Raw genomic sequence first — 13173 nt, 5'->3', positions numbered from 1 at the left:
GTTAAATTGTGGAACTTCCTGTCCCAGGATGTGGTGATGGCTGCCAACTTGCAAGTCTTTAAGAGGGGAGTGGACATGTTCATGGATGATAGGACTATCCATGACTACCAGTCAAAATGGATACTAGTCATGATGCATACCTATTCTCTCCAGGATCAGAGGAGCATGCCTATTATATTAGGTGCTTTGGAACACAGGCAGGACAATGCTGCCGCAGTTGTCTTGTTTGTGGGCTTCTTGGAGGCAGCTGGTTGGCCACTGTGTGAACAAACTGCTGGACTTGATGGGCCTTGGTCTGATCCAGCATGGCCTTTCACATGTTCATATGTAAGATTCTATGATTCTGTCCTTGGAGTCAATTCCAAGCTGCAGACTTGAAAATTGCATCTTGTTTATAAGTGAAGGGTTTTTTCAGTTACTAGGGGCAGGCTGGAAGATACACATAACATTTGTAAAGCCATTTGAGATGGTGGGTGGAAAAATGAAACAAAACAAACCAGAAGATGTGGCAGGTAGAAAATAGTATCGGCTGTTGTGTGTTGCCAAATTTCAGTTTGATAGGGGTTCTTTTTAGTGAATCAAAATAGGTAAGAGGGTAATTTGCACAAGAACAATTCTGTAAAGGTCTAGCAGGAGCCAGTCTCTGACCAGTAAGATTTTCTGCTTGTCAGGGAGTCAGGTGTCCAGTGGGACCAGGTGTGAATAGCTTATAAAAGCTTTTCTGATACGAAACCATTGGGTTTATCTCACCGTCTTTCTGTTTCACCTGCTTTAGACCCATTTATGTAGCTGTGAGTGACCGACAGTCACAAATAAGCACTGTAGAATTTTTAGTTAGCTAGTTTGCTTGGGTTGTGTGAAACCTCTTCATTTATTTCTAGAAGCGCTTTTGGCTCATCGGAAAGCAGCACTGCATTATTTGGACACTTCCCCATAAAAGCGAGTGTGTAATTTTCACACTGAGAGAATTTCCAAAGTGGTTATTTCAGTCTTAGCTGAAGACAGCAGGCTGACCAGAAGGCCACAGGGGTCCGATTGTGTTGCTGAATTACCCCTTCCTATAGCTGGGCCATTCTGTGCAGCTGGACTAATTTCTCATCATCTTGTGTTAAAAATCAGCACTTGTGGGGTGGGGGAGAGGAAGGGGGGGTAGTTCTGCCATAGCTATCCAGCAGGTTGTTGCTGTGATCAGGATACTTATCTGCTACAGACGTGCAGTTGTTCGCTCCCAAGACTCCAAATCTCACACGTTGGTTGCATTCGTTGCTTTTACCGATGGGGAGGGGGACCCAGTGTGCTTCTCTCTCTGTGTCTCTGATGTTTGCAAAGTGCGCAACCCTCGCACTGCTCCGGTTCCCCAGCTGTGAAGTGGGAGGCAGTTTGCTGTACATATCCCCCGTTTGTTTGAACTGAAAGCCGTTGGTGGTGGTTGTGCTGGGATCGGCTGTGCTGTGAACAAACTTTGCAGCCGCCGCGCCTGCTTGCTGTTTGTCACGTTAATATAATTGTGTCAAGGCATAACAAACTAATAGAGGCGAGTCAAGTGCTGAGTGGAAAGGCTGATGAGCTGAAGTAATGGGCTGAGGTGCCAGCAGAATCACAGTGAAATAAATTCCCCTGAAGCAGATCTTGCAGAGAAAACCTGGAGACATCTTTTGGCAGACAGCGTCAGTCTCTTCAGGAATTGCATATCAGGGAAAATTCTGTCCCGTAGTGTTGGACGCACACATTAATGTGGTGAAGAGGTTTGTGTGTATCAACGAAGCTGAGAGTAATACCCTAGGGGTCTAGACTCTACCAAGAGGCTAAACTCCTATCAGAGTCACTCAAGGCAGAATGATCACAGCTGAAATACCAGACTAAGATGCATCCACCCCCCTTCAGGGATCAGCAGAAGAGAATGGACAGTTCCAATAGTGATGGGGGCGGAGAAATCCTTGAAGGGTAGTACAGCGCCGAAGAAGGCAGCGGTCAACTACTTCTGACCATCTCTTACCTTGAAAACCCTATGATGAGACAACCCAAAATGAAAAAAAATATAGTACTGGAAGACCGAATCCCCAGGTCAGACTGCACTCAACCAGCTACTGGGGAGGAGCTGAGGACAACACACCCAGCATATGAGAGATTTACTACTTCTGGGAGAAATGCTAGTTTCTTAGAAACCAACAAGATTTTCAGAGTATGAGCTTTCGAGAGTCAAAGCTTTCCAACGAAGGGAGCTTTGACTCTCGAACGTGCAAACCCTGAAAATCTTGTTGGTCTCTACAGTGCTACTAGATTCGAATCCAGCCATTCTACTGCAGACCGACATGGCTACCATCTGAAACTATCTTCTGGGAGAAGGTGACCCATTTTTCTGACGGAGGCTGATATTAAACTTATCACAGGCCCTGTTCTATCCTCCTATTTTTAAAATTTAATTTGTAGTACATTCTTATCCTGCATTTCTTCAGTTGCAGAACTCAAGACAGTTTAGATATGGTGTCCAGGAGGTTTTCAAGAGCTAATGGGTTCAAGAACCCACAGATCTCAGTAGTGGGTCACACCAGCAGATCAGTTTTGGGGCTCTTTGTGGGAATGTTCTTTGGACAGTGAAGTGTTCCGAGACTCCAGAGTGACTCTGCCTACCCACGGTGGCAGTCCCCTTGACATGGAATGATTGAACACACATGAACACATGAAGCTGCCTTATACTGAATCAGACCCTTGGTCCGTCAAAGTCAGTATTGTCTACTCAGACCGGCAGCACTCTCCAGGGTCTCAGGTAGAGGTCTTTCAGATCACCTACTTGCCTAGTCCCTTTAACTGGAGATGCCAGGGATTGAACCTGGGACCTTCTGCATGCCAAGCAGAGGCTCTACAAACTGAGCCACAGCCCATCCCCAGGCCAAACCTGGCCTTGGCATCAGCAGTCTGCCTCCTGAATCTTAGCTTGAGGCTTTTACTCAGTCATTACCTATAGCCCAGCACTGACAACTAGCCACAATCTTCTCTCAGGATAACAGCCTGGCTCTTCTTGGTCTTCCAAGCATGGCCCTATTGCCTGCTGGAGTATGGTAGACTGCATCATATCAGCCTTTGGATCTTCAGACTGAAGCCCCAAGTTCTGTCTCTAGTGATCCTTTAATGGAGAACACCCATTCCAGGTTTGTTTCCTGATAAGACCACTTGTATGCCTAAGAGGCATCCCTCTACCTTCCATCCCTTTGGGAACTAAAAAAAAAAAAGCAGCTACATACAAAATGTAATTTTGTTTTTCAGAATTGCCAACCACTTCAGAATAAGCTTGTAATGTCTGCAAAAATGCTCTCGTTTCAGTAATTGTCAGTCAACTGTTGTGCAGAATTTTAAGGAGAATGGACACTTCAGGAGCATAATTGAAAGGCGCACCATTAATATAAACTGGCAGAATTCCGAAAACATAAGCCTTACCCTCGAGGCACCATAATTGTTTCTTTTTTATGCTCAAGGTTTTAACATTCATTATTTCCAATTTTCTTCTCTGTGTTTTTTTTTTTAAACAAATATAACAGAGCGGCGGTGTTCCGCCTACAGGCGACGCAGAGGCGTTTGTGTGATGAACTGGTAAATGAAAAGGACCTGGAGTCCAAAATTGCTGAGATGCTGAACGAAAACATGTAAGTTAAAGAGGGAGAAAAAAAAGGCGGCCAAAGGATTGATCGTTATGGTCTTCTATTGATACTACCTAGCAATTTAACCCAGAGTCCAGAAAACCAAGTTGATGGTTTCCTGCTTTTAAGCCGGGAGGATTAATCAATAAGTATGTAAATGTGTTATTAACATATAACATTTAAATGGACTGAAAATGTGAAAGGCAGGCACCCTATTAAGAAAGTTTGGACTTTGTTCTGTGAAAGCGTTTTCTGTCTTCCTTTTGGAAGACCGTCAGAAGCCAGGGCTAAGGTGCCAGAGCATGGCTGCTTGGAGCCCAGCTTTGAAATGCCCATCCCTGCACTGTGTGTGAACACATGAAGCTGCCTTATACTGAATCAGTCCCTTGGTCCATCAAAGTCAGTATTGTCTACTCAGACCAGCAGCGGCTCCCCAGGGTCTCAGGCAGAGATTTATTCACATCACCCACTTGCCTTTAACTGGAGATGCTGGGGATTGAACCTGGGGCCTTCTGCATGACAAGCAGATGTCCTACTGCTGAGCCATGGCATATGCACACGTGTATATTATTGATCACTGTTTTCTGGCGCTTGTTGAATTTGCTGTAAGCTGGTTTGGGTATATTTTTTGGAGAAATGACAAATAAATAAAATACTATGAACATGAAGGACAGTGAGGTAATGGGCCGGGGCAAAGGTTATCTCCCTTCAGCTCTATGATCCATTTTTAAAAAAAGAAATATGGAGTCCCTCCCCAACTTTAAATGTGAACGGGGGAAATGCCTGAATAAATACATGGGGACTCTCCCTGCCGCATCTAGTTTGACTCTAATTCCCCCCATTGGCCTGCTGCAGGAAAAGCTTTTTCCTCAATGGCTATCAGCTGAACAGACAGCCTGCCAACCAGAAGGCTCTGGTGTTTCATCTTAAAAGAGCAAAAAGGTACATATGAGAGGAAGTGCTTCCTATTTGGCCTTTCTGCCCCCTCGGAGCAATCCAAATAAAGTTGGAAATGTAAATTCTAGGTTTAAAAATGGGTTGGCCTGTATTATTGGATGATCCTTGAGGATCATTTAAGTATATCGGTAGGGAGAGATAGGAGAAAGAGAGTGTGCTGTTCTCCTCTACTGAACTCACACATATGACCACTTTGGAAAATGAAACTTTTAAATGGGTAGAATTGTGAGGGCAAATAAAACAAGAATCAAAGACATTTAGAGCTTATGAGGTCGTCGTTCAGTTCATCCCCAGCCCTGAAAGGGGACCATTTATATCTCAACCATTCCCAACAGCTGTTTGTGTAACCTACTTTTTTCAAACTTTCGGTGTTCTAGTGGAGTCCTGCCATCCTCAATTTCCCTAGCTTCCGAAGACTTTAGTGAAGGGAGTGGCTTGTCCCTCACTTTATTTCAGCTTACAAAAGCAGAGGAATGGAGAAAAGGGGAAATGGAAGCAAAGAAAGGGTTCCCTTCCCCGCAGTTCCCTCCCTGGTCACTCATTCATCCCCCCAACGAACGATCTGACTATAGTTGTTCATGTTGTGCCTTGTTATTAGGGTTGCCAGATGGGGGACGAGGGGCGTAGGGTTGCCAGCTGCAAGTTGGCAAAAGTCGGGATATTTGGGGGTGGATTGTGGGAAGGTGAAGGACCTCAGCAGGTATAATGCCATTGAGTCCACCCTCCAAAGTATCCATTTTCTCCAGGGGAACTGATCTCTGTGGTCCGGAGACAAACTGTAATTCCAGGATATCCCCAGTCGCCACCTGGAAGCTGGCATCCCTACTTGTTGCGTAAGGCAGAAAAAGTGGCCTCCAAAAATGCTCTTAAACTGCACTACTCACCAATCATTCAACATCTGACTTTCAATCCTGTAGATAAAGGTGCCTTATAGAAGAGCCCCATGGCACAGAGTGATAAGCTGCAGTACTGCAGTCCAAGCTCTGCTCACTACCTGAGTTCAATCCCGACGGAAGTCGGTTTTAGGTAGCCGGCTCAAGGTCGACACAGCCTTCCATCCTTCCGAGGTCGGTCAAATGAGTACCCAGCTTGCTGGGAGTAAAGGGAAGATGACTGGGGAAGGCACTGGCAAACCACCCCGTAAACAAAGTCTGCCTAGTAAACGTCGGGATGTGACGTCACCCCATGGGTCAGGAATGACCCAGTGCTTGCACAGGGGACCTTTACCTTTATACCAAGGCAGTCTATTGGCCCATCTAGCTCAGCATTGTCTGCTTTGACTGGCAGCAGCTCTGCAGGACTTCAGGACAAGAAGGCTTTTTTTTTTTTTACATAGTCCCAATTAGCAGTTGTTGAGAACCTGCTTCCCTGAGATTATTTAATGAGGAGGTGCCAGAGACCTTCTGCATGCCAAGTTCATGCTCTGCCTCACAGATGCAGGTTCTGTCCCATCCCCGTGTGTGGCTTCAGAATTAATAATTGCCGTGAAACCCTGGCTATATTAATAAAGCTCATTGGCTAAATTCTAGCTGATATGTGAAGCGGTTGATTAGTCAAGATAAACTGTTGCCTTTATTAAATTAGCTTGGCTTTCATGGTATTGATATGGCTGTAACATTTTATTCTGTTTGCATGCCGGAAGCATTTCCCTCTGCAGCTTGTGGGCTCTTTCAGTGTTTTATTTCAAGGGGCGATGAATTCTTTGGAAATGGGCTGGAGGAGCGTCCCCACAAACAAATATTTTAGCTGGCTGTTGTCGTCGTGCGAAAGCAAGCTAGTCGGCAGACCCAGTTAACGGCAGGCTCTCCCTTGCGGGTTTTTACAAGGCTCGGGATGTGGAAGATAGAAATCGAACAAGGCAAGTTTGCAGACCTCCGTAAGGAGATCACACAGGACGAGAAAGAGCTTGAGCAGCAGCGCCGAGAGCAAGCGGAAGGACGGCTCGAGAAGCAGGCGGAGCGAGTGGTGATGCTGAACCAGAAGCACCTGGCCGCAGAGAGGTTAGCTTGGGGTCTGGGGGCTGCTGCTGCTCTGTTATGTGTGTGTTTTAGTGGCCCAGAAACAGCAAGTAATTCGAGCAGTCAGTCAGGCTTGGGGTGCAGTGGGGTAGCCATAATGTACTGGGGAGCACAACACACCTTGGTGCTGAATAGCAGTTTGTGGCCCAGGATTGCCTTTCTGGGATCACCTGAGCTCCAAGATTCTAGTGTGAATGTCCCAACTTCAACTGTCTGCTGTCCCCGTCCTCTGACACGTAACCCTGGCAGTAAAGAAACAACAGGGAGAGTTGAAGAAGAGTTGGTTTTTATATGCCAACTTTCTGTACCACTTAAGGCAGAATCAAGCCGGCTTACAATCACCTCCCCTTCCCCCCCTCCCCACAACAAACACCCTGTGAGGTAGGGGGGATGAGAGAGCTGTGACTAACCCAAGGTCATCCAGCTGGCTTCATGTGGAAGAGTGGGGAATCGAACCTGGTTCTCCAGATCTGTGTCCACCACTCCAAACCACCATTCTTAACCACTACACTATGCTGGATCTGGTTGGTGTGAGAACTGATTGGGGGAAGGGTGGGGGAAGGGTTTTGGAGTCAAAGCACTAATAGGGTTTTATATTGAACAATGTAACAGTAGTTAATCAGTGCTTTGTATATGTATTTTTTCTTTTTTACTTTGTATTAAATGCTTTTTTTTCTTTTTTTCTTTTCTTTCATGTTTTCTTTGTATGTTTTTCATTATGAAAAATGCAATAAAAATTTATATATATATAAAAAAGAACTGATTGGGTCAACAGCCATAGCAAATATAATTTGTCTCAGGGAGTCATGCTCTGTTCTCAAGGGTCGATGCGCAGCCCTGGCAAGCTAAAACTTAGCTGACCTCTTCAGTCCCCAAGCAGAGATGACTACCCCCCCCCCCGATTGATTGATTCCTGGCTTGATCAGTAGCCCAGATTCTTCCAGATCTTTGACAAACAGAAAGCAGGAGTTCTTCAACTAGGCCTTCAGGAGGTCTTGCCCTGTTCAAGAGGGGAGGCCAGGACTCCTGTTTTCACCTGTGTTTTATCTCTTTACAGAGAACAGAAGGAAGCCACTGGGGATTACGAGCAAAAGGTTTCCAAAGCTTTGGACGAGGCTCGGAGGAACCGCGAAAAAGCTGTACAGTTTCTGAAGTCCAGCTTGGCCAGGTCTTCCATTTCAACCTCTCCTTACAGTTAAATTTCAAAGAGCAATATAGGAAATTGGAAGGCCGACATGAGAACATAAGAAGAATGCTGTTGGATCAGGCCAAAGGTCCACCTAATGTAGCATCTAATTTCCTACAGTGGCCAGCCAGATGCTCCCAGCAGCCACATGAAACTGGCAGCCTTCACCAACTGTTGTGCCACCCCACCCCCTTGTGCAACTGGGATGCACAAACGTATTGCTTCTCAGCCTTCAAGGTCCCTCTTAACTATCATGGCTAATAGCGATTGATAACTCTACCCTCAATGCAGTTGTGTCATCTTTTTAAATAATTGCTTCTGCTGGATTAGACTCAGCCAGGGGTCATTCACTCCAGCAACCCCTTTCCAGTAGTGGCCATCCCCTGTTGTTTCCCCAAGTATTCAGTACTCAGAGGTATACATCCTCTGAACCTGGGGGTTCTATTTAGCCATCATGGATAATGGCCACTGACAGATCCACCTTCTATGAATTTGTCCAGAGCCTCTTTATGGCCATCTGAGCAACTGGCTTTGTGGCAGAGAATCCCACAGGCAGTGAATTCCATGCTAATTATGCATTCCAGGAAGTATTTGTTTTCACCATCCGGAATCTACTGAAGGGCTGTCATATAGAGGATGGTGCCGAGTTGTTTTCTATTGCTCCAGAAGGTCGGACCAGAACCAACAGGTTGAAATTAGAGTTTCTGTCTGGACATTAGGAAGAATTTTCTAACAGTTAGAGTGGTTCCTCAGTGGAACAGGCTTCCTCAGGAGGTGGTAAGCACTCCTTCCCTGGAGGTTTTTAAGAAGAGGCTAGATGGCCATCTGTCAGCAATGCTGATTCTATGACCTTAGGCAGATTATGAGAAGGAGGACACCTTGGCCATCTTCTAGGCATGAAGTATGGGTCACCTGGGGTGTGGGGGGGAGGTAGTGGTGAATTTCCTGCATTGTGCAGGGGGTTGGACTAGATGACCCTGGTGGTCCCTTCCAAATCTATGATTCTACTGTCCATCAGCTAATTTGGGTCAACCTCCTTCTAGTCTTACGGGAAAGAGAAAAAAAATTCTCTATCCTCCAAACTATGCTTAATGATATGAATCTGTGCCATGTTTCATGCCTCTTTCCCCCCCCCCTAAACTAAAAAGCCCCACATTCTTTTGACATCTTTAACAATAGCAGAATCAAAACCATTGTCAAAAACATAAACAAATAGGGTATGTTTGGTATATTTGCTTAACTGAAGCATCTTTGAAAAGTCTAGTGGTGAGCTGTCAGTGCTGACTGCATTGAAGATGGCCGCGCATCTCATTGGCCGTGTCCTTCCAAACAGGGTTCGAGAGCAAGAAGCCAGCGAGGAACAGAAGCGCCAGGAGTACATGCGTAGAAGGATGGAAACGGTGTTATCTCTGAAGAATGACATCACTTCCACTCGGGTGTGTCTCCTGATCTGAGCTTGTGGGATGCTGCAGTTTTACAAACAAGGGGAAAGAGAGAGCAAAGAAAAGGACCAGAGTATTGTCCTTTTCTGAATTGGGCTCCTGTCAAACAGATACGTCAAACCGGCTAGGCACGTTTGCACATGAAAGATGCTAGTTTACTGTTTACCCGGACTCAGCCATCCATGAATAAAGTTAAACTGTGCCAATGCGGGTCCCTCTGCTTATTCTGCTTTTTGAGAAAACAGTTTATCCTTCCTTCTGTTTCTCTCTGAAGAGAGAGTGTCCATTTCAACCTGTTATAAGTCTTCAGCGTAGTTACACCCTCAGAATAAGCTGCCAGATTCCATTCCGATTTTTTCCCAACCAATAAATTCTGGCTTCTTATTGTTGTTATCATGTAGGAAAATCTCCGAACCCTCCAGGCCCAAGACAAAGCCCATGCGATGGAAGCCAAAGAGCAAGATCAGAAGATGAAGGAGGCCATCCAGGCCGAGGGCCTCAATGTCAAGTGGGAGTTTTTGCTCCATAAGCGACAGGAAGAGTTTGAGCGACAGAAGAAGTAAGTTTGCCCTCCATTTATATGAGGCATTCTATTGATGGATCGATTGACTGTGTGTTGGCCTGACGTTTCCTTTCCTTTCTCCCTTAGAAGCTTCTTGACTCATAAGCCTTGAGCAGCATAATTCTAAATATATTGTTTGAGCGATATAAGGGCTGAGATAAATTTTGCCACTGCCAATGTAACCTTAGGATTGCTGTCACGTTATAAAGAGGGTATTAACTCAGACACAGAGGTACTAGTCTGATCTGTTAGAAGAGGAATAGTGTAACTTGATCATAGAGCCTCATAAAAATGGCTCTCCAGGAGCACGTGTGCTAGAGAATTGATAGAACCAGAAGAGCATGGGCAGGTCCTTTCTGAATTTGTCCTGACTTTTGTCCTAGTCCAACAGCTACACTGCACTGACCCTGTACCATAGAGACCACCTCACAGTGGTTGAGCGCGTGGCTTTGCAAGGGAAAGAGCTTAGCTTTAATTTCGCAATGTCAGCGAAAAAAGGATCTCTGACGGCAGGGCTGGAGAAGACCCTTCTCTGCCTGAGAGTCTGGAGAGCTGCTGTCATTTGGACTGGATCCTTGGACCAGCGAGGCCGCTCCAAGCAGTCTTGCTTGGTAGCATCCCTTGCTCCGGCAGTATTGATCGATCTCAGAGCTTGCATGTCACTTACTTTAAATGCAGGGAAATTTTGGAACAGCAGAAAGAGAGGAAAATTGAAATCGTAGCTCGGATTTTGAGAGAAGAAGCTCAGCTGGAGAAAGTGAGGAAGCAGTCACGCCCACGGAGACACAAAAACCAGGGGAAGCTCTCTGATTCTGTAATGTGGCGTAGAAAAACATGGCGGTATATAGAGAACAAATGTGCCAAACCGGATGCAATTCCTACTCAGGTGAGTCATCAGCACTGGGAGGTAGCTGGCTTTTAAGAACTGGTCAGTTAATGGCCTCTGTATCCTGACATTAAACAGCTGCAGTTTTGGGTGGTGTAGGGAACAGGGAAACGATGCCTGTGGTTGTCAGATGTGGGTGGGGAAAGACCTGGAGATGTTGAGGGGTGGAGCCTAGAGAGGGTGGAGTTTGGGGAGGGGAGGAATTTCAGCAGGGTACTCCACAAAGCCCACCATCCAAGCAGCTATTTTCTCCAGGGAAACTGATCTCTATTGCCTGGAGATCAATTCTAACAGAATAAGAGGAGGAGTAGGAGTTGGTTTTTATATGCCGACTTTCTCTGCCACTTAAGGAAGAATCAAACTGGCTTACAATCACCTTCCCTTCCCCTCCCTATAACAGACACCCTGTGAAGTAGGTGGGGCTGAAAGAGTGTGACTTGCCCAAGGTCACCCAGTTGGCTTCATGTGGAGGAGCGGGGAATCAAACCTGGTTCTCCATATCAGAGTCCACCCCTCCAAACCATGCTGGCTAGCGGGAGAGTTCCAGGCCTTACCTGGAGGTTGGCAATGCTAGCGATGCCAGGCCAGCTGGGCTCCTGATGTGAGGCCTGGAGTGCTTAGCAATGCATACCTTCCTATCCCTCGTGTAGTCTTCCAAGCATCCTATCCATTTTTGCTGTTATCACAATGTGTCGTCCCACACCGCTGTCATGTAGTTAGCCTTATTAACAGTCCTATACCTCATTGTTAATGAAATTTTAATTACTGTTTCAGAATGGCCACCATTGGGGCAGTCTGTTTGACACTGGGCTTTTTTGTCTTGCTGTAGAAATCCTGTCGCACGCCTTCGCCGCCTTCTTCTCCAGATGACCTAGCTGGTGTTCGGAGCGAGTCTACTTGGAAAGTAACCCAAGAGATGTCACCTGAACGCAAAGATGAAGGAAAGGAGGAAGACTTGAGGGAGACTTTAGCCGAACCAGAGTTTACAGGTCTTTGGGATCAAGAGTACGACATATCCAAGGTTAAAACTTCCATCCGTCTTGATTTTCACTTTTGTTGATTCCCATGTTAATTAAGCAAGGGATGGAATCCCTTCCCATTTTATGGGGATTCCTCGTCATGCAGAGGCAGGGAAGGCGGCATGGTATAGCCTGATCTTGTCAGATCGCGGAAGCTAAGCAGGGTCAGAACTTGGAAGAGAGAACTCCAAGGAAAACTGAGCTTGTTTTAATGTTTTTATTATTCACTACCTTTGGGACCCTGAGTTGGGTGGCAAGGTGGCTTTAAAACATTCTGAATAAGCACAAAAATGTATGTGACAGCATCAAAGTTCGTTCTGTACAGTGTTTTCACAAAGGAGCACATGCACTTCTGTGCAGTGGTAAAACACCGTAAAAAGGTATGTTGATACAGCTATGCATAAAAACACATCAAGATTTATGGTTTGCAGTGTTTTGTCAGTCAGTGTATGCAGCACGTACCGCATTCTGTATAAAAGTTTGGAAATAATCAAACGAACAGAGAATTCCTTTATGCATCGGTTTCACTCTGGAAGCCAGGCCAAGTCGTCAACCTCCAGAATCAGGAGTAGGGGGGAGTAATTTGGGCCAGGAGAACTTGGGGAACATCCCTGCTCTCTTTCTGTTCTGCTTAGGATGGGAACTCTCATTATAACCCTGTCAGTCAAACGGGCTGAAGACTGACGCTGTTCTCAAAAGCGTTTAACTACGGGAAGAATTAGCCAGCTTAAGTCTTTGTTCAGATATTTGCAAAGACACATATCACTTCATGTTTGCCGGCTTGCTTGAGTGTTACAACCGAACATGACATTTTGCTGAGTGGGTGATGAAGGTGATTTCAAGTGGAAAAAAGAAATCCTTTTCCACCCAAGGTTGGAGACGGCAAAGTGCCTCCTGACTATCGTCACTGTGCAATACCTAAAGGCTCAGATCACAAATAAATAATGTACATTCGGAAAGTGGAAACTTCTGTTTTGTTCCATAGCCAGGAACCTTTGTGTTCTTATTCTCCCAAGTCACGTGCAGATTGGGGAAGTGGCTGGGCAGAAAAGGAAACAAATTCAGGGCAAGGAGTAGTAATCTTTCTAGAAGTCCTGGAGGTGAAGCAAGGGCCGTCACCTGACTAAAGATAATTTTAAGGTTAAACAATGTATGCCATGGAGGTTTGTTATCGGATCACCCAATGATTTCTTGAATGTTAAAAGCAGCTGGGGGTAGGGTCAGCATCCTCCAGGTGGTGGCTGGGGATCTCCCGCTATTATAACTGATCTCCAGGCGACAGATCAGTTCACCTGGAGGAAATGGCTGCTTTGGAAGTTGGACTCTATGGCATTATACCCCATTGAAGTTCCTCCCCTCCCCAGGCCCACACCCAAAATCTCCAAGTGTTTCCCAACCTGGAGCTGGCAACCCGAGCTGGGGGTGGGTGGGTCAAGGCCATGTCATTGGGCAGGAGGGATTCACCCTT

The 13173-nt window shown here is 45.9% G+C and overlaps 1 protein-coding gene across 1 annotated transcript in view; it reads left to right on the top strand.

Moving 5' to 3' along the window:
* CFAP74 (cilia and flagella associated protein 74) overlaps window positions 1-13173 on the top strand; it is a 66179-nt gene that overhangs the window by 5682 nt on the left and 47324 nt on the right. Inside the window, 7 exon segments of the mRNA XM_056865525.1 lie at window positions 3537-3641; window positions 6419-6592; window positions 7668-7821; window positions 9131-9232; window positions 9640-9797; window positions 10479-10686; window positions 11516-11707. Coding sequence (XP_056721503.1) covers window positions 3537-3641; window positions 6419-6592; window positions 7668-7821; window positions 9131-9232; window positions 9640-9797; window positions 10479-10686; window positions 11516-11707 — 1093 coding nt within the window.

The sequence above is a fragment of the Euleptes europaea genome, chromosome 19, assembly GCF_029931775.1.
Source record: "Euleptes europaea isolate rEulEur1 chromosome 19, rEulEur1.hap1, whole genome shotgun sequence".
NCBI lineage: Eukaryota > Metazoa > Chordata > Lepidosauria > Squamata > Sphaerodactylidae > Euleptes > Euleptes europaea.
This window is presented reverse-complemented; position numbering and strand designations above follow the sequence as displayed.